Source organism: Delphinus delphis, chromosome 7, assembly GCF_949987515.2.
Source record: "Delphinus delphis chromosome 7, mDelDel1.2, whole genome shotgun sequence".
Classification (NCBI taxonomy): Eukaryota; Metazoa; Chordata; class Mammalia; order Artiodactyla; family Delphinidae; genus Delphinus; species Delphinus delphis.
Window position 1 is genome coordinate 109,503,277 of NC_082689.1, and position 19,559 is coordinate 109,522,835.

The window sequence follows — 19,559 nt, forward strand, 5'->3', positions numbered from 1 at the left end:
TTGGAGCAAGTCTGTGTTAGAAGCAGGGAGCATATGATGAACAAAAAAGCCAGTACCTGCCTCCCGCTGCTCAGTGGGGCAAGGCTGGGGATGGGTGGGGCTCCTCCTTGAGATCAGGGCCTCCACCCTCCCCTCCCTCCCCTCCCTCCCTCCCCTCCCTCCCTCCCTCCCTCCCCTCCCCTCCCCCACCTGCTGGCAGCTACACAGGCCTGTCTGTGTGCTCCCAGGGCACCAGGGAGGCCGCCAGGTGCTGCGGACAGGTTTGAAAGGAGGCAGGTCCAGGTTGAATTCCCAGCTGTGCTACTGATCAACGGGTCACCTTTCCTTTGTTGAGTCCCATGAGTGAAATGGGGGGTATCTGTGTTTTGGGGGTGTCCGTGAGGTTTATTTATTTATTCTTGGCTGCCTTGGGTCTTTGTTGCTGTGTGCGGGCTTTCTCTAGTTGCGGCGAGCAGGAGCTACTCTTCGTTGCGGTGCGCGGCTTCTCATCGTGGTGGCTTCTCTTGTTGCGGAGCACGGGCTCTAGGTGCACAGGCTTCAGTAGCTGTGGCTCGAAGGTTCTAGAGCGCAGGCTCAGTAGTTGTGGCGCACGGGCTCAGTTGCTCCGCGGCATGTGGGATCTTCCCGGACCAGGGCTCGAACCCGTGTCCCCTTCATTGACAGGTGGATTCTTAACCACTGCGCCACCGGGGAAGCCCCTGTCCGTGAGGTTTAGATCAAGTATGTTGTGTCTCTAGTTCTGCTGGCTGCTTCCCTCAGCACTCCGTGTGGTGTAGGGTGATGACTGGTATTCCCGGATGTCTGACCAGACACAGCTTGAGCTTCTGGACGGCAGGGATGGTGTCCTAGGGATGTTCAGAACCACCGCACTCCCAGTTGAGCCCAGTGCCAAGTGCAAAATAGACGTTCAGTAAAGATGAGATAGGATGGATGAAGCTGAGGGCGTCTCCTCTCACACTTGCGGTGGGACCATGGCTCATCCGTCCATTCATTGAAGAGTCATTTCTCGGCCCCATGCCAGGCGCTCAGAGCCACGCTGATGAACACACGTGGCTCCTGCCCTCCAGGGCTCCAACTCAGGGCCACAAGGACTGACATTCTGCTTTCTCTCTGCACACAGGTTGTCAGGAGTGGCTGCCTCAGGATGTCGGGCTTGAGACTGGTAAGAATGGCATCTCTTCCGTCGAGGGGTTGTTCGTGGGAGTTGCCACAGGCTGAGTCAAATCACTCCCAAGGAAAGAAGAAGAGAAGCAATGAGACCCTATAAGGAGAATACCGGAGACAGGGAGTTTGGAGGAAAGAGACAGATTGTATTACCTAAAGAAAATGACCTTGGCCAACCTTTGGGCTTTGGCAGGGGGACCACACTTGCACAGTAATCCCTCACTTATATTCAGGGCTTAAAATGTCCTGACAAAACACACTACAATATATAAACTAGGTAACCAACAAGGACCTACTGTATAGCACAGGGAACTATACTCAGTATCTTGTAGTAACCTATAATGGAAGAGAATGTAAAAAAAGAATATATATATATATGTATAACTGAATCACTTTGCTATACACCTGAAACTAACACAACATTGTAAATCAACTATATTTCAATAAAAATTTTAAAAATAGAATAAAATGAAAAATAAAAGAACAGAAAAAAAAATGTCTTGACAGGGTATTTCTCATTGGTTGGATCCTTCATTTATCTAAGTAAAGGCAGCACAGAGGCATCTGTAGGCCCATCTTTTCTATGGGAAGAGAAGACATGGCAGGTGGGCACATGGGATCAGGGCACAGCGCCCATTTCAGCCAATGTCCAGAAGAGCCAGCCCACCTCGGAAGACTGAGGATCAGGTCTCCCGGAAGTGGATTCTTCATGGCCTTGGGTCTTTGAGTTTCCTTGTAGTAATTTCTGTCTCAGGCTGGGGAAGGAACTTTCTGCATCATGGGTAGCAGCCAGTTGTCAGGTATTTCTTATCACAAAGAACAAGGAAGGTCACGTAGATCTCTGCTTTCTGTAATTCCTCCTCTGTTTCTTGAATCTCAACATAGACTTTACTTTCTTTGCAGCTGATAGCTTCTGCTTTATCTCTTCTCACTCACTCTTCTCCTGATTCAGCTGTTTCTGCACAGTCATCTTTTTCTTCCAATAGAGTTCATGAAGCAGCTCTATTTTCTGCGCTCGGCTTCTCATTTATTTCCTAGGAGAGCTTTGGTCAAATGCAGTGAACAAAAGTCATGTTCTAGCTCTTTTGTTTATCTTTCCAGCTCATGTTGGCCTGACACCTTATCATTAAGTGTGGACTGGAAATGGTCTTTCTCTTTTTCATCTCTGGTTAATATCAAGTTCACTGTGAGATACCCATCATCTGTCTTTTTATTTATTTATGTATGTATTCATTTATTTATTGGCTGCGTCGGGTCTTCGACGCACGCGGGATCTTCGTTGAGGCATGCGGGATCTTCCGCCGTGGCGTGCAGGCTTCTCTCTAGTTGTGGCGTGCGGGTTTTCTCTTCTCTAGTTGTGGTACACAGGCTCCAGGGAACGTGGGCTCTGTAGTTATGGTGCGCGGGTTCCAGAGCGCGTGGGCTCTGTAGTCTTCGGCACGTGGGCTCTCTAGTTGAGGTGCGCAAGCTCAGTAGTTGTGGCACTTGGGCTTAGCTGCCCCGTGGCATGTGGGATCTTAGTTCCCTGACCAAGGATCAAACCTGTATCCCCAGCATTGGAAGGTGAATTCTTTACCACTGGACCACGAGGGAAGTTCCCATCATCTGTCTTTGACTGATAATCTTCTCTCTTTGGTAATCTGCCCGCTGTTTCAGCTGCATGCCGCAATTTTCACACTGGAATTTTATCCTTGTTGTAAGAAAGCTTTTCTAGGTCTCTGAGGTTCCTGATGTGATTCAATTAGTTCACTGAATCTAGTATGTTTCTCAGGCTGGTCTTCTGCATCCTGTGGCAGCTGTTCCTTACTGTTCTTTTTCATTTCGCTTTTAGTTTTATTAAGTTGTTTTGGGCACACAGTTTGAAGAATCAGTCCCCCACTTCCTCTTCCAGAGAGGTGACCACCTCGACCTTCTAGTCGATTCATTGATACTTCCCTCTGTGTCTCTAAAGGACATGTGTACAGGGCTGTTTGAGTTTTCGGTTCCAGGCAGCACCTATTACTGACTTCCCACTAGGTGAGAAGGGCCTTAGCTCCTTGTCCCTAACGCCCGCCCACAGCACTCATATTGTCTCTCCTTCCTCCCGAAATTGTTAAATCCTAGCTTTCATTAGATCTACATACAGAGTTTACCTGTTTTATCTAAGAAAATGTTCCTCTCAAACGAAATTACGGTTACGGGGGGAAGTGACAGGGGTGGGGAAGGATAGTTAGGGAGTTTGGGACTGACATGTACATACTGCTATATTTAAAACAGATAACCAACAAGGACCTACTGTAGAGCACAGGGAACTCTGCTCCATATTATATAACAACCTAAACGGGAAAAGAATTTGAAAAAGAAGAGATACATGTATATACATAACTGAATCACTTTGCTGTACACCTGAAACTAACACCACATTATTTTTTTGTTGTTTTTGTTTTTATTTTTGGCTGCATCGGGTCTTAGTTGCGGCACGCAGGGTCCTCGTTGAGGCACGCAGGATCTTTCTTTGTAGCACGTGGGCTCTTCGTTGTGGTGTGTGGGCTTCTCTCTAATTGTGGCCTGTGGGTTTTCTCTTCTCTAGTTGTGGTGCACAGGCTCCAGGGTGCGTGGGCTCTGTAGTTGTGGCTTATGGGTTCCAGAGCACATGGGCTCTGTAGTTTGTGGCATGTGCACTCTAGTTGAGGCACTAGAGCTCAGTAGTTGTGGCATACGGGGTTAGATGCCCCATGGCATGTGGGATCTTAGTTCCCTGACCAAGGATCGAACCCCCGTCCCCTGCGTTGGAAGGTGAATTCTTCACCACTGTACCACCAGGGAAGTCCCTAACACAACATTGTTAATCAGCTATACTCCAATATAAAATAAAAAGTTTAAAAAAAGAAAGAAAGAAAATGTTCCTCTCGACTGAGCCCTGTAATGTATTGTAAATGCTGTGCTTCCCTTTGCTAGACTTTGTAATTGTCCTTCTGCCCTATCTGCTTTGTTTTCTCTGTACTTATGACGACATAACCTTCCCCCGACACCCGCCCCCCAGCTTTCTCCCAGATATGTCAATGTCCTCTCAAAATGATTCATCTGGGAGTTCAATCAGTTTCATCCTCAGGAAGAAGTTTCTGCCAGCGTTGCGGAGGCCGTATGTAAACCGGCATCTTCTACTTCTGAGGCACACATCTCAGAATTGTCCTGGGGTCTCCTTCACAACCACCCTGAAGATTTCTTTCACCTCTCCTTTGCACTGAATCCCTTTTCTTGGACCCAAGGTTCTTCTCTCTCTTGGTTTACTCCCTTGTTTTGATCAAGCACAACCTGTAATAGCTTCCTGAGAAAGGGTACATATGAAGTATTTTTAACAACTTGCATGTCTGAAAATATGTTTATTCACATTTGAATGTCAGCTGGGCATAGGATTCCATACTAGATGTAATTTTCCCTGAGAACTGTGAAGACATGTACTCCTTCTGGTTTCCAGCCTTGCTATGGAGAAGGTGGACAACATTTTAATTCTTGAGCCTTTGTATAAAACTTATTTTTCTCTCTGAAAGCCTTTATGATCTTTTCTTTGTCCCAAGTATTTTGAAATTTCTTGATGTGTGTGTTGGTGTGGACCTATATTCATTCTTTGCACTGTTGACTGAAGTTTGTCCCCTAATCGTTTTTTTCCAAAAGGCTTATGGGAAAATATTGTATCTTCAATAATGTTTGTTATCTTTATACTGGAAAGACAATTTGGCTGGGTAAAAAAATTATTGGATTTTTTTTTCTGTTTTTTTTTATTGTGGTAAAAAATATAACATTCAATTTACCATCTTAACCATTTTTAAGTGTACATTTCAGTATTGTTACGTATATTCACGTTGTTGTGCAACAGAGAACATTTTCATCTTGCACACTTGAAACTCTATACTCATTAAACACTATGTTCCTTCCGTCCTCCTCCAGCCCCTGACGACCACCTTTCTACTTTCTGTTTCTATGATTTTGACTACTTTAGATACTTTCCATGAGTGGAATCATACAGCATGTGTCCTTCTGTGACTGGCTTCTCTTGCTCAGCATAATGTCCTTGAGGTCCATCCACACTGTCGCACATGACAGGATTCCCTTCTTTTTTAAGGCTGCATAATATTCCATGCTGTGTAGTATTCATTGTGCTATATCATTTTATATAAGGCACTTGAGTATCCATGGATTTTGGTATCTGCAGGGGCTCCTGGAATCCATCCCCCAAGTACTTTTAGGGATGACTGCATGTACTACATTTTTGTTTATTTGTTCATCTGCCAATGGACATTTGGGTTGCTTTTACTGCTTGGCTATTTTGAATAACGCTGCAATGAACATGGGAATGCAAATACGTCTTTGATATCCTGCTTTGAATTTCTTTGGATATTTACCCAGAAGTGGGATTGCTGGATCATATGGTAATTCTATTTTTAATTTACTGAGGAAGCTTCATACTGTTTTCCCCAGTGGCTGCACCATTTTACATTCCCACCAACAGTGTACAAGGGTTCCAATGTCTCTACATCCTCAATAACACTTGTTGTTTTCTGTACTTTTTTATAATGGCCATCCTAACAGCTGTATTGCTCTCTCCCTGAGATCTTTGTAGGAGATGTTCGGCCCTCGTATATGATTTGAATTTGTCCTGAATTATCTCCTTATAAGTGAACTTGTCTTTTTGTCTGCCTACCCCTCAAAAAATTATTTCTTAATTTTTTAGTCCAATACCTTTATGTCCTAGCGTTGATTTTTCTTTGTCATTATTTCAAAGAAATTATGGTGTGTCTTCAATCCATAGATTCAAGGCTTCATTAATTTCTTGAAAGTTGTCTTGAATTTTATATTTAAGTAATTTTTCTGGTTTTTCCCCCGATTTTCTTCTTTGTGCACTTCAATTATTAGTATTTTTGTCCGCCTTCCATATCTATCCTTTTTTTCCTAATCCTAACTTTGAAAATTTCTCTGTCATTTTGCTCTTTTCTCCTCCTGTCTTCTATGATCTTTACTACGATTTTAGCAAGTGCTTATTCCCCTGTTGTTGCTTCCAGTTTTGCTTTCACCTCTGGCCCATGTTTACTTCTTTTCCTCCCTTTCTTTCTTGAGCTCTGCCAGTTCACGTCCCATCCTTTTCAGTTGTCTCGGCGTCTAATTTCTGAGCCCTCGTGCCTCAGCTCTACACCTCAATAAGTTTTTTGGAAATCATGGTGAGATACTTGGTCACAACTTTCCACTGCTCTGCGGCAGTTCGTTTCCCCCTGGTGAGTGTTATTCCCCTGCTCATTTCCTCCTTTTGAATGTCAGTATATTTGCATGTGGGTCTCTGCTTGTTCCTTTGGGATTCCTCCTCTTTGAGCAGGGTGAACTTTCCTGGATTAGAAAGAGGTTCATGTGGGTCAATGCCATGCTGCAGGCCAGGCACAAACCTAGTGAGATTTTAGTCTTTGTCTTTCCCCAGCCAGCGGGTTTGGGTGCTACAGGGCTATTCGCAGGGCAAAGACTCTCTTTTTGCACCTCACAGAGAGATACTTTCCTGCAAAAAGCTGGGCCGGGGAAGCTTCCCCTGCCACCTCCCATTAACTTCCCGGCAAGAGTGAGAAAGGGCTGGGAGCAGGGTAGGAGAGAGGGAAGAAGAAAAAGAAAAAGGAGGAGGAGGGGAAGGGGGAGAGAGCATGGCTCAGCCAGCGTGGGATCTCTTGGTTGGAAGGGACACCCCCCGGGGAGGTAAGTCCTGAGCAGGAAGGGGAAGGTGGATCAAGCGTCTGACCACCGACTCCTCTCTGCTCTCCAGGGCGACCACGTGTGGCTGAACTTCACCTCTGCTGACAAGACCAGCGTGCCCATCGGGGGCGTCATCAAAGAGACAAAGCCTGGCAAGATCTTGGTTGAAGATGATGACTACAAGGTCAGTATGGCCTCGCTCTCCTGAGGGGCTCAGCCTTCTCAGCCCCATCCCCCCACCCCTCCTGGGCCCCGAGCCCCCTCCCTTCTCTGGTGCTGCCCCCAGCACCAGGGATTCCAGAGCCCAAGTCAGGGACCCATGTGGCAGGACAGACTACAGGGAAGTCCCGTCGTGGTGAACGTTGTGTGTCTGTCTTGGGAACTGCTCCTATAGGGAAGAAGCAGGGAGTGTGTTGGCAGATGGAAAATTAGGACTATTAGGGGACCAGGAAAGCGTGAAGTGGGAAACGGGCTGTGATAGAGAGAGGGGGAGGGCAGGAAGATTGTTTGCAAAGTAAAGGAAGCTGAGCAGGAAGGACAGGAGGAGGGAGGGAAAGGTGAGAAGGATGCCTGGAGGGGAGGCCCTGGAATGTGAGATGGAGGAAGCCCAGCTCACGCTGAGCAGAACAGCCCAGAAGAGAGAGTAGGAAGCTCAGGGTGACCTGCTGGGAAGCGAGCTCCGTCCCCTGGGGGGCTGGGGAGCAGCAGGGGAGCGACAGTGGAGAAGGGCATGCAGAGTGAGGGGTCCAGCTGGTCATTTAAGTCCTCCTTGGGCAACCCTCTTTGCTGAGGTGCTTCAAAGTGAAGCATGTGGAGACTTCGCCTCCAAGGAGAAAATTCTAGACTGTGACCTGTGAGCCCCACAGATTGGAAGCCAGTCAAATGTTAACAATAATACCTTCTATTTGCAAAATGACGTCATGCCATTTAAAGAACACTTTCACTTGCACTCTTTTATTCCAACCATCTGTGAGGCTCCCCAGCTGCAAACGGCCCCTGACCCCAATCACTGACCCTCAGTGCACACTGACCCTCGGCCCTGGACGTGTGCTGACTCCAGCCTCGGATTGAGCCGATCCCTTGACCTTCACCACAGACCAAAGCCGGCCAGGTGCCGGCCACCAGATCGTCTGATCCATTGAGGACGTGGGGGACAGGTTGGCCCAGGACAACCCCCGCTCAGGAAAGCCTGTGCCCTTTGTTCCAGGAACACTGGATCCGAGCAGAGGACCTTGGCACCCTCAGCCCCATGCACCCCAACTCTGCTCAGGGCGTGGATGACATGATCCTCCTGGGGGACCTGAACGAGGCGGGCATGGTGCACAACCTCCTGATCCGCTACCGGCAGCACAAGATCTACGTGAGTCCCTCCTGGCCACATGGGGCCCCCTGGTGTGCTGGGGCCACACGTGCTGACTTGGCTGGGGAAGCAAACTATGCCCCGGGCACACCTGGCTCAGTCCCTACTCCCCACGCCCTCATAGCATGAGAATGCTCATCGATCTCTGCTCCCCAGTCTGAAAGAAGCAGGGGGATAAAGCCTTCAAGCGTACAGAAAGCTGACATGCAGCATGCCAGCTCAGTACCCGGCACATAGGAGGCACTCAATTACTGCTGCCTCTTCGCTCCTCTGTGGCTGAGCGGAAGGCCTGCTCTGATGGCCGAGGGGACTGAAGGCCATGGGGCGTAGTCTTCTGCCTGGTTCCTTCCTAGGTATGTGGCAGAGACAGGGTCACCAGGCAGAAGACCTCTGCCCTCCTATGAAGTAAGTTGCGTGATGACCAGGAGGGCCGCGTAGGTAAATGCGGGTCCTTCTCCCAAAGCCTAGCGGTGGATGGGAGGGTCTCATCCCTGTTCTAATGCAGACCTCCCAAGGGAGGTGGTATTCCAACACTGACACCGGCCCTGCCGTGAGTGGGTGTGACCCGGGGAAGTCACCACCTGCCTGGGCTTCTCAGAGGGAGGTGGCTCATTGACCTCTGACCAGCCCTGATGCTGGGATGCTCAGAGGAGTGGGAGAGTGAGCAGGGGCCCCCGAATAGAGGGCTGGGCTGGGAGAGGAGAAGGAGGAGACCCTCGGGAAGGAGATGGGGATGGGGCACTCTGAGTCCACTTTGGATGAGTGAGCCTCAGATGCTGGGACCAAAACCAGCGATTATCCAAGTTGAACGGCAGCTTATCTTTTCCAAAGAGCTTATGCTTGCATTCTTTTATCTGGTGGTTGTCATAGTCCCGAGCCAGAGAGATTATCCTCTCCCTTCCTAAAATGAAAACGAAGACACGACTTCATGACAAGTCATGAAAACATGACTGTTGAGGTGGCCGTCCCCGTCCCAACCCAGAGGGGCAGGCAGGCCCAGTGGAGGCTCCAGAGGAGTGGGAGGGTCCAGGAGGGGTCCAGGAGGGCTACTGTGGTGGCCCAGCCTCACGGAGGCCCCTGTGAAAGGCAGGTGAAGACTTGCTTCATACATTCACTCCTTTTTTTTTTTTTTTTTTTGGCTGCGCTGGGTCTTCGTTGCTGCACGTGGGCTTTCTCTACCTGCAGCGAGCCACGGCTACTCTTCATTGCGGTGCGCAGGCTTCTCATTGCGGTGGCTTCTCTTGTTGCAGAGCACGGGCTCTAGGTGCACGGACTTCAGGAGTTGCAGCACGCTGGGCTCAGTAGTTGTGGTACACGGGCTTACTTGCTCCGTGGCATGTGGGATCTTCCCAGACCAGGGATCGAACCCGTGTCCCCTGCATTGGCAGGCAGATTCTTAACCACTGCTGTTTTTTTGCGGTACACAGGCCTCTCACTGTTGTGGCCTCTCCCGTTGCGGAGCACAGGCTCCGGATGCGCAGACCCAGCGGCCATGGCTCACGGGCGCAGCCGCTCCGCGGCATGTGGGATCCTCCCGGACCGGGGCACGAACCCATGTCCCCTGCATCAGCAGGCGGACTCTCAACCACTGTGCCACCAGGGAAGCCCCATTCAGTCCATTTTTATCAAGCCTCTTCTGAATACCAGACAGAGCGCCAAACATTAAGCACGACCACCTCATTTAACGCCCCTGTGAATGCACGCCTGCCTGGGAGCTCTCTTTCCTGGTGAAGGATCTGAGCTGCTGAGGGTCTCGTCTCTCGGTCCAGAATCAGACCCCGCCTCCCCGCCACAGTCAGCCAGCCCTGGTGGCCCTCGGGGGGTGGCATCCAAGGCCAAGATCAGGGCCAGGCAGCGTTGATCCTCAGAGTAGGGGTCACTAACCACCTTCTCCCTTCCCCAGACATACACAGGCTCCATCCTTGTGGCCGTGAACCCGTACCAGGCGCTGCCCCTCTACACCGTGGAGCAGGTGCAGCTGTACTACAAGCGCCACGTGGGTGAGCTGCCACCGCACATCTTTGCCATCGCAAACAACTGCTACTTCAACATGAAGCAGCACAAGATGGACCAGTGCTGCATTATCAGGTGAGGTCCTGGGCGGGCAGGTGGGCCAGACACTGCCTCCGAGCATCTCATAAAGGAGGGCGCATCTCCTCTCCCAAAACCTCTCCCGAGTAGTGTGTGACTTAGGGCCTCCCGTTCAACTGCAAACACCCCCCTTCACGGCCACAAAGTCCTTCTGAGGCTGCCTTCCGTCAGAACCTGCTCTTCCACTGTATCATCAGGGCCTGGACCGCCCCAGCCTTCTGTTAATATTTCCTGAGACAAGGAAGGAAGGGTGGGGATCGGTTGGTTTACAAATGGGACCCAAGATAGGCACTTGGGGTGCAAGGATCCAACAGGTGAGGCCCCTCAAAAACAACCTCAGGGAGACTTCCCTGGCAGTCCAGTGGTTAGGATTTTGCCTTCCAATGCAGGGGACATGGGTTCGATCCCTGGTTTGGAAGCTAAGATCCCACATGCCTCAGGGCCAAAAAAACAAAACATTACACAGAAGCAATATTGTAGAAAGTTCAAGAAGGACTTTAAAAATGGTTCACATCAAAAAATCTTAAAAAAAAAAACCCTCAGGGCAAGTCTCAGGGAGGACAGATCGCAGGTACTTGGGCCCAGAAGGGATGTGTCCCTCTCCAGTCCAGGTGATGCTGCTGCTTCAGAGACTCGGGCCTGGCCTGGCTTCTCTGCCTTCTGCCCTCCTGGTACCCATGGAAGGGAGGCAGAGCGGGAAAGAAAGCGGGGAGAGGGAATTTGGCTCCAGGACACCTTGCTTAGTTCTCTAGTAGAGTCATCCATTCACTCAGTCACTCATGCATTTGTTCATTCATCCACTCATCCATCCATTCACCCATTCATTCACTCATTCATTCATTCATTCGAGGTTCTTTTGTGCTCCAATTCTGTCTCCTGTCCTGTCCTAACATGAGGAGACAGCAGCAAAGGAAAGGGACTAAAATCCCTGCCTTGTGGACCTTACATTCTAGAAGAGGAGACAGGCAATAAACAAGCGAATTGTTTCAGCGGGTAATAAGAACTTTGAAGGAAAATACTGCAGGGAAAGAGGAGAAAGAGAGTGATGGGGCCGCTGCTTTAACTCCTCTTGTCTTTTAACCCTCCTACTAGCTTTGTATGTGGTTGACTTACTACCTTTACTGTATATTTACCTTTAACCATGAGCGTTCTTCCTGTCATGATTTTCATGTGTCTAGTAGTGGCCTTTTCTTTTTTGCTTAGAGAACTCCCTTTAACATTTTTTGTAAAGCTGGTTTGGTGGTGCAGAATTCCTTTAGCTTTTGCTTGTCTGTAAAGCTTTTGATCTCTCCGTCAGATCTGAATGAGAGCCTTGCTGGGTAGAGCATTCTTGGTTGTATGTCTTCCCTTTCCTCACTTCAAATATACTGTGCCACCCCCTCTGGCCTGCAGAGTTTCTGCTGGAAAGTCAGCTGACAGCCGTATGGGAGTTCCCTTGTATGTTACTTGTTGCTTTTCCCTTGCTGCTTTTAATATCTTCTCATCCCATTATCATTTTAATGACAATGTGTCTTGGTGTGGCCCTCACTGGTTGATCCTGCTTGGGTCTCTCAGTGCTTCTTGGACCTGGATGTGTGTTTCCTCTCCCAGATTAGGGAAATTTTCAGCTATCATGCCTTCAAATATGTTTTCTGCCCCTTTCTCTCTTCCCCTTCTGAGACCCTTGTAATGTGAACGTTAATATGCTTGATGTGGTCCCAGATTAAACTGCCCTCATTTCTTTTCATTCTTTTTCCTGTTGAGCATCAGTGATTTCCACTACTCTGTCTTCCAGCTTCCTGATCCATGTCTCTGTATCATCTGATCTACTGCTGTTCCTTCTAGTGCATCTAGCTGATGGGTGGGGCCAGTTCCCGCCATGGCTAGCTGCAGGGCCTGGGGTGTCCCAAATCTGGCTTCGGCCTGTTGGTGAGGGGGGCTGGATCTCAGGGTGTCCTGGGGCTATTGCTGGCTCACTGTGGACAGAACTGGGTTCCCAAGGTGTCTCAGAGTTGGTGTCAACCTGCTGGTAGGCAGGGCCCGGGGATTTCCAAGGTTGGTGTTGGCCTGTTGGTGGGTGTGGGCTGGTCCCAGGGGTCCTGAGGTTAGTGCCGGCTCACTGGTGGGTGAGGCTGGGTTCCAGGTCCTCTGGTGGACAGAGCCAGGTCCTAGGGCAGCTGTCTGGGGGGTCTTAAGGCAGCCTCCTGCTGGTGGGTGGGGCTGTGTCCCCACCTAGCAGTTGCTTGGCCTGAGATGTCCCAGCACTGGCAGCAACAGGCTGTTGACGTCTTGGCACTAAAGAGCTCGAGGGAGGATTCCACAATGGCACCCCCCAGCCCCAGTGTCCACTTGCTCAACAAGCTCCCCAAACGGCTGCCACCAGTGTCCGTGTCCCCAGGGGGAGCTGCAGTTACCCCTTGCCTTCGGGAGACTCTCCGAGATCAGCAGGTCTGGCCCAGCCTCCTTTCAAATCACTGCTTCTGCCCCAGGCAAGCAGTGTGAGGTTTTGTGTGTGCCCTGCAGGAGGGGAGTCTCTATCCCCCACAGCTCTCTGGCTCTTCTTAAAGTAGGTCCCATGGGCCTTCAAAGGCAAACATCGTGAGGGTTTGTCTTCCTGGTTCAGGAGCCCAGTGCGGGGCTCAGACCCCTCTCTCCTTGGGGAGAACCTCTATAATTGTAATTATTCTTCCACTCGTGGGTCACCTACCTGGGGGTATGGGTCTTGACTGTACTGCATCTCTGCCCCTCCTACCATCTCATTGCGGTTCCTTCTTTGTTGTTGTTGGTTTAGTTGTTTTTTTGTTTTTGAGTTGATATAATTTAACTGTGAACTAAATGTATTTTATTCTTTAAACATAATGCCATTTAACATTTAGTCCCAAGACAATTAAGCAAATATTTTTGTTTGTTTTGTTTTGTTGTTGTTGTTGTTTTGGGGTTTTTGTCTTTTTAATTTTATTAGAGTTGATTTACAATGTTGTGTTAGTTTCAGGTGTACAGCAAAGTGATTTAGTTATACATACACATATATACATTCTTTTTCAGATTCTTTTCTCATGTAGGTTATCACAGAATATTGAGTCCAGTTCCCTGTGCTGTGATTCCTTCTTTATGTATTTAGTTAAAGAATTTCTTTTCCTCTAGTCGTCCAGTTTTTTCATCAATAATTTCTCTGTAAATAGTTGTAATTTGGGGGGACTTCCCTGGTGGTCCAGTGGTAAAGAATCCACCTTACAATGCAGGGGACGTGGGTTCGATCCCTGGTCAGGGAACTAAGATCCCACATGCCGCGGAGCAACTAAGCCCGCGCGTCACAACTACTGAGTTCACGCGCCTCAACTAGAGAGGCTGTGTGCCACACACTACAGAGCCCACGCGCCCTGGAGCTCAAGCACCACAACTAGAGAGAGAAAATCTGCCCACCACAACTAGAGAGAAGCCTGTGAGCCACAAAGAAAGATCCCACATGCCTCAACGAAGATCCCGCGTGCCGCAGCTAAGACCCGACACAGCCAAAAATAAAATAAATAAATAAATAATGAATAAATCTTTTAAACAAATAAACAGTTGTAATTTTGGGGGGCTCATGGCAGGAGGCAAGCTCAGGGTCCTCAAGGTCCTTCGCTAGCACTATCTTGACCACTGCACTGCCCTAAAATATGAAAAAAACTGGCTTTCATATTTTACCATTATGAAATTAATATATATTCACTATGAAAATTTTAGAAAATTTCAGAAAAATATTCTCAGCAAAAATATTGCCAGACATTTTTGGAAGAAAAAGCTTCCTCTACCCACTTGGTTAAAATTTGACTGAATACTGCCTACATTTACCACTTCACTTCACTAGTAAGCGTTGCTCGTGTGACTGCAGGCTCTGTGCAGACCTGGACTAAGTGGCTGCACAATGTTCTCTGACTGGATGGACTGTAACTAATTTCCCCCATTTTTGTTGCTTCCCATGTAATCGCAATGATAAATAAATAACACTTCAATGAGCAGGAAGCTTTGTGGAGAAGGCTTTTTCTGATTTTAGGAGTCTTTCCTTAGACTAATGGCGGAATAATTCTGAAGCGTTTTGATACCTATGCCAGACTGCTTTCCCAAAAGGCTCATGCAGTTCCCCCTCTGGCCAGCATGAGCTCACCGCTCACAGAGAGAACGTTATTATCAGGGCATCGCATCACCTGGTCTTATTCATTCATGGAGTTACTGAACACTGTGCCAGGGACCCTGGAATGAACCACATACAACCATACCTGCATAGTCGAGCAGGAAAGATGAACACACTAATAAACTAACACAGAGTAGGCAGGGGACGTCAGGGAGAACGCAGTGGGATTTCTGCACAGGGAGAGAGCATCCTTGTTCAGACCGGCCCAGAAAGCGGGCATGTGATGGGTCTGCAGGAGAGCTGACAGGTGTTGAAAACTAGTTGTTCTACTGACTGACGTTCCTGCATGCCCTCTTTGCAGTGGCGAGTCTGGAGCAGGGAAAACAGAGACCACCAAGCTCATCCTGCAGTTCCTGGCCACCATCAGCAGCCAGCATTCGTGGATTGAGCAGCAGGTCCTGGAGGCCAACCCCATCCTGGAAGGTATGCAGTCACCCACGGGACCAACCTCCTTTCCAGGACCTGTGGGCTGGCACCTTCCTGCCAGGGGGTGCCTGTGGGGAAGGGCAGGATAAGCCATACTCTTTTAGCGACTTCTCAGGATTTCAAAAGGGCTCCAAGGGACTTCCCTGGCTGTCCAGTGGTTAGGACTCTGCGCTCGTACTGCAGGGGAAGCGGGTTCGATCCCTGGTCAGGGAACTAAGATCCCACATGTCGCGCAATGCAACCAAAAACTAAAAAATAAGGGTTCCAAGATGAAATCAATTTGCGAAATGCTGGGAATGGATTATTGATACATGGAAGGATCCCAAAGGCATTCTACGGTTAAGAGTAGACAGATCCTCTATTCTTTCCAATTATGTGTGCAGGAGAGGATGTGTGTGCAAAGGATCTCTCTTAATGCAGTCACATCATAAAACCCTGCAGAAACGGCTCTATGGAATGTACTTTGGATCGTGCTGCAGCCCAAATGCCATCTGGTCTAAGCTCCTCATCTGCGCTCTGACCCGTGCCAGCTCTTGCCACTCTCTCTGCGAGCTTGCCCTCTCTAACCCAGCCTCCACCCTACAGCCTGAGCAATCTTTCTAAAATGTAAATCAGCCTCCACACTCCCTCAGAAGGTTTCCCCCTTCCCCCGTCACCTGTGGGACTAATGCCAAACTTCTCAGCTTGGCATTCAAGGCTCTGCGCTACTTGGCTCCGCCTGCTAACGGTTCCATCCATCTTCCACTGCTTTCCTCCTGTATCCTATGGTCCAGCCGAATTTCCCTCCCTGGAAGCACACCCCATGCTTCCTGACCTCCGAACCTTTAGCTGCACTTTGCCTTCCTCTTAGCGAACCCTTGGCTGCCGCCACTGTCCAGTGTAATCCTACCCATCCTTCGAGTCTGGGCTTGGCCACCTCCTCTGAGAAGCCTTCCCAGAGGATCCCAGTAAAAGTAAATTTTCTCTTCTCTGCTCCCGTCATGGGCATCATCCGTCGGCCCTCAGCCTTCGGAAATGCCAAGACGATCCGAAACGACAACTCAAGCCGCTTTGGGAAGTACATCGACATCTACTTCAACTCCAGTGGGGTGATTGAGGGGGCGTGCATCGAGCAATTTCTCCTGGAGAAATCCCGGGTCTGCCGGCAGGTAAGGCCTCTGCCTGCTGCACTGGTCCTGGTGGAACCTCCTCCCACCCCAGGATGGGAGTCAGGGGATTGGGGAGGCTTCCAAGAGGGGTCCCTTCCATCACTCTCACCCCTCCTTTCCTCCGCCCCAGACTCCCATAGGCCTTAGCTTGCTGTCATTGAACCCTGGTCCAAGACGGGCCAAGGACCCTTAGAATAGGATAATGATGGTCCTTCCCCAATATTCAAGGAAATGATTTATTCAAGGATTTTCTCTTTCGAATTTTCCATCTGTATAGTTGGCCTCATCCTTTGGTGCTTACTACTCTTCACCTCTACTAGAATTAATTCTGAGGCCAGGCCAGTCCCCATCTGGGGGTGGATGTATCATCAGGTGTGCTGGGGCCCCTGGCAGGAGGACCTAGATGACACTGTCCAAAAGACCACCTGCAGGAAATGAGGCAGCATGTGGTCTGTGTCGTCAACACAGGACCTTGTACTCGCAGGGGCCCGGTCTCGGTTTGATGCTTTGTCGTTGCCATCTTGAAATTCTTAATAACTCTTTAGCAAGAAGCCCCATGCTTTCATTTCGCACTGCGCCCCACAAGTCAAGGAGACAGTCCTGGGTAACAAGGAACCCAAAGTGTGGCAGCCACATCGGCTGAGTTAACACGGCTTTGTTGGGGGTAAGGTGCTCTCTCATATGATGGTATAACCCCTAACACGTGTGTGCACGAGCGCACACGTACCACACACACACGATGTTTCAGATTGGGGATATGCCACCAAAGGGACTGGCGCTGTGTGTTAGGACAGACAGACACCTGGGCAAGCTGAAGAAGGAAGCTCACCTTTAGTGACCCCCACCTGGTGCCAGGTGTTTCCCCTGCATAATCTCATTAGACCTTCACAACAACCATGAGAGACGGGTCTCTTTCTCCCCATTGTAGAGATGAAGAAACTGAGTCCAGGTAAGTTAAGTCACTTACCCAGGGTCACAGAACTAGTAGAAGGTAGTCTCTCCGACTCCAAAGTTTGCCCTTTCCAGAAGCCTGTAATTCTTCGCACGGTGGTTGGTGAATTCAGAGAATTTGTTCCTCAAAGAGGTACCCCAGAATGGACAGGAGACTTCTAGAGCAGATCAGAGACAAGTCCTGTCCATGAGAAGATTAAAAAATCTTGGCATATCTATACTGTGGAATGCTGGGTCAGCTAAAAGGCTGAGGAGGTGGGTCTGTGTCAGTGTAGACAGACGGCTAAGAGACCCGTTTAGGTGAAAAAAAGAGGAAGCTGAAGAACAACAAGTATGTTCTTGCCTAAAAAATAAACTTTTTATAGATATACTCTAAGTAAATACATTAGTGATGTCTGCAAAGGAACACAGACCATCAAACTGTTCTGAGGAGGTCATTTGAGGAGTGGCAAGTTGGGGCAGAAAGAAACTCACCCTTTAACACTCTATACTTGGAATTTCACAACGGGGATGTGAAATAAAGTTTAAAAATAATGTTTAGGGCTTCCCTGGTGGCACAGTGGTTGAGAGTCCGCCTGCCGATGCAGGGGACACGGGTTCGTGCCCCAGTCCGGGAAGATCCCACCTGCCACGGAGCGGCTGGGCCCGTGAGCCATGGCCGCTGAGCCTGCGCGTCCGGAGCCTGTGCTCCGCAACGGGAGAGGCCACAGCAGTGAGAGGAACGCGTACCGCAAAAATAATAATAATAATAATAATGTTTAAAAATGCAGAGGCCCAGCTAGGTAAACCTGTGGATGCCAGGTCCTGGGGGTCACAAGGTGAATAGGAAGGCTTCACCGTAGACTGTAAAGAGTCCGGGGTTCTGAGTCAGAGGGCCCGGGTCTGAATCTGGACTCGCTGCCTCACCTGTGACTCCGGGCTGCAAGGAGCGGTCAGGATGCAGGGAAGCCCCGGGGACTGACGAGTTCCAAGGGCAAGGTGGCCTTTCCACGCAGAACAGTCAGGATGAGCTGGCCTTGGAGGAGGACAGCGACCAGGCATGGCCATCCCTCAGGTCAATGCCGGAGCGCTACCCGCTGAGGAAGAAGGAAGCTGGGACAGGGGTGGGGGCAGGAGACAGTCCTGAGGCCCCGTAGCCTCAGGCGTGATGCTTACAAGCTCCCTGGAACTCCCTCCCCACCAGGCCCCGGAGGAGCGGAACTACCACATCTTCTACGGCATGCTCATGGGCATGAGCGCAGAGGAGAAGGACCTGCTGTGCCTGGGCGCGCCCTCCGAGTACCACTACCTGACCATGGTGAGGCCCGCCCTGCGCCTTCCCTCCTCCCCCCTCCCCTTCCCACCCTGCCCCCGCCCTGCCCTGCCTCTCCCTTCCCCTTCCCCCCTCCCCTTCCTACCCTTTCCCTCCTCTCCCTGCCCCGCCTCTCCCTTCCCCTCCCCCTCCCCTTCCTGCCCCTTCCCTCCTCTCCCTGCCCCGCCTCTCCCTGCCCCTCCTCTCCCTTCCCCTTCCCCCCTCCCCTTCCTACTCCTTCCCTCCTCTCCCCTCCCCTCTTCTCCCTGCCTCTCCTCTCCCCTCCCGCCTCTCCCTTCCCTTCCTCTCCCCACCCCGCCTCTCAGTAACAGTGAGGAAGACGGAAGAAGGGCCGCCTCCTGCTCAACGCTTGGTTTACAGCCTCATAAAAGCCCAAACTGTGGTCGGGCCCCTGGGCAGGGACTGAGGACTCCCCTTTTCCATTCTCCACTCCAGCCCTCCTGTGTTTGGCATCCACTTTACGGCCATCAGAGGCTTACCCTTGTCCGTGTGCTTCCTTGTTTCCTACTGAACCCATGGTCCCGCCCCACAAGCCTCAACTTTCTTTGGTCCCTATGGACAGAAGGCTCTGAAACCCTCGTTTCATTCCACTCACCGTCCTCGTAGGTGCCGCTAGAACTTGAGCTCCAGGAGAGCAGGGGCCTTGCTCGCTGCATCCCCATGCACGAACAGTGTAGCACAGGCAGCCATCAGGCTCACCTTGCTGCTGAGGGAATGAATGAAACCCACGTCTTGACCCTGTGTCCTGCCTAAGCCCTCTCTCCTGAGTCTCTGCCTGGAGGCCTTCATCATCTCTTGCCTAGACCATGGTGCTAGCTTCCTCCTGGGTCCCCCCCCTCTCTCCAGACTTGACCCCAATCTATCATCCAGCCCGAGACCTCCCACAGAGCAAGTCTGACAGACCACGTCTCTCATTACAGCTCTTCAGGGGCTCCTTGTGTCTCCTCGGCAAGGTTTCCAAGTCCCTCCAGATCCCACCATCCACCAACCTTTCCCCCTCAACGGCGACGCCAGGCTCCATGCAGTTTCCACCCGTGCCTCCCACCTCACTGCCCAGCTCTGGCCGTTTCTCCCCTGTGCTGCTGCGCAGCTCAGCCTGAGGGACCGCTCAGATGCCTCCTCCAGGAAGCCTTTCCCCAGCTCCCAGGAGGCCGGCCCAGCCCGCTTTGGTCTCAGCGCCTGTAACAGCCTATGACCCCGCCATTCTCTTTGTGCCTCCCCTCCTGGGTGCAAGAGCACCCAGGG

At 50.4% G+C, this 19,559-nt stretch overlaps 1 protein-coding gene across 2 annotated transcripts in view; it reads left to right on the forward strand.

Moving 5' to 3' along the window:
* Positions 1–1,144: 1,144 nt before the first annotated feature.
* Positions 1,145–19,559, forward strand: part of MYO7B (myosin VIIB) — a 71,974-nt gene continuing 53,559 nt past the window's right edge. For both annotated transcript variants that reach the window (XM_060015739.1, XM_060015740.1), the window contains exons 1-7: positions 1,145–1,162; positions 6,944–7,057; positions 8,081–8,233; positions 10,137–10,321; positions 14,779–14,900; positions 15,909–16,051; positions 18,186–18,299. In XM_060015739.1, coding sequence (XP_059871722.1) covers positions 1,145–1,162; positions 6,944–7,057; positions 8,081–8,233; positions 10,137–10,321; positions 14,779–14,900; positions 15,909–16,051; positions 18,186–18,299 — 849 coding nt within the window. The remainder of the gene's footprint in view (positions 1,163–6,943; positions 7,058–8,080; positions 8,234–10,136; positions 10,322–14,778; positions 14,901–15,908; positions 16,052–18,185; positions 18,300–19,559) is intronic.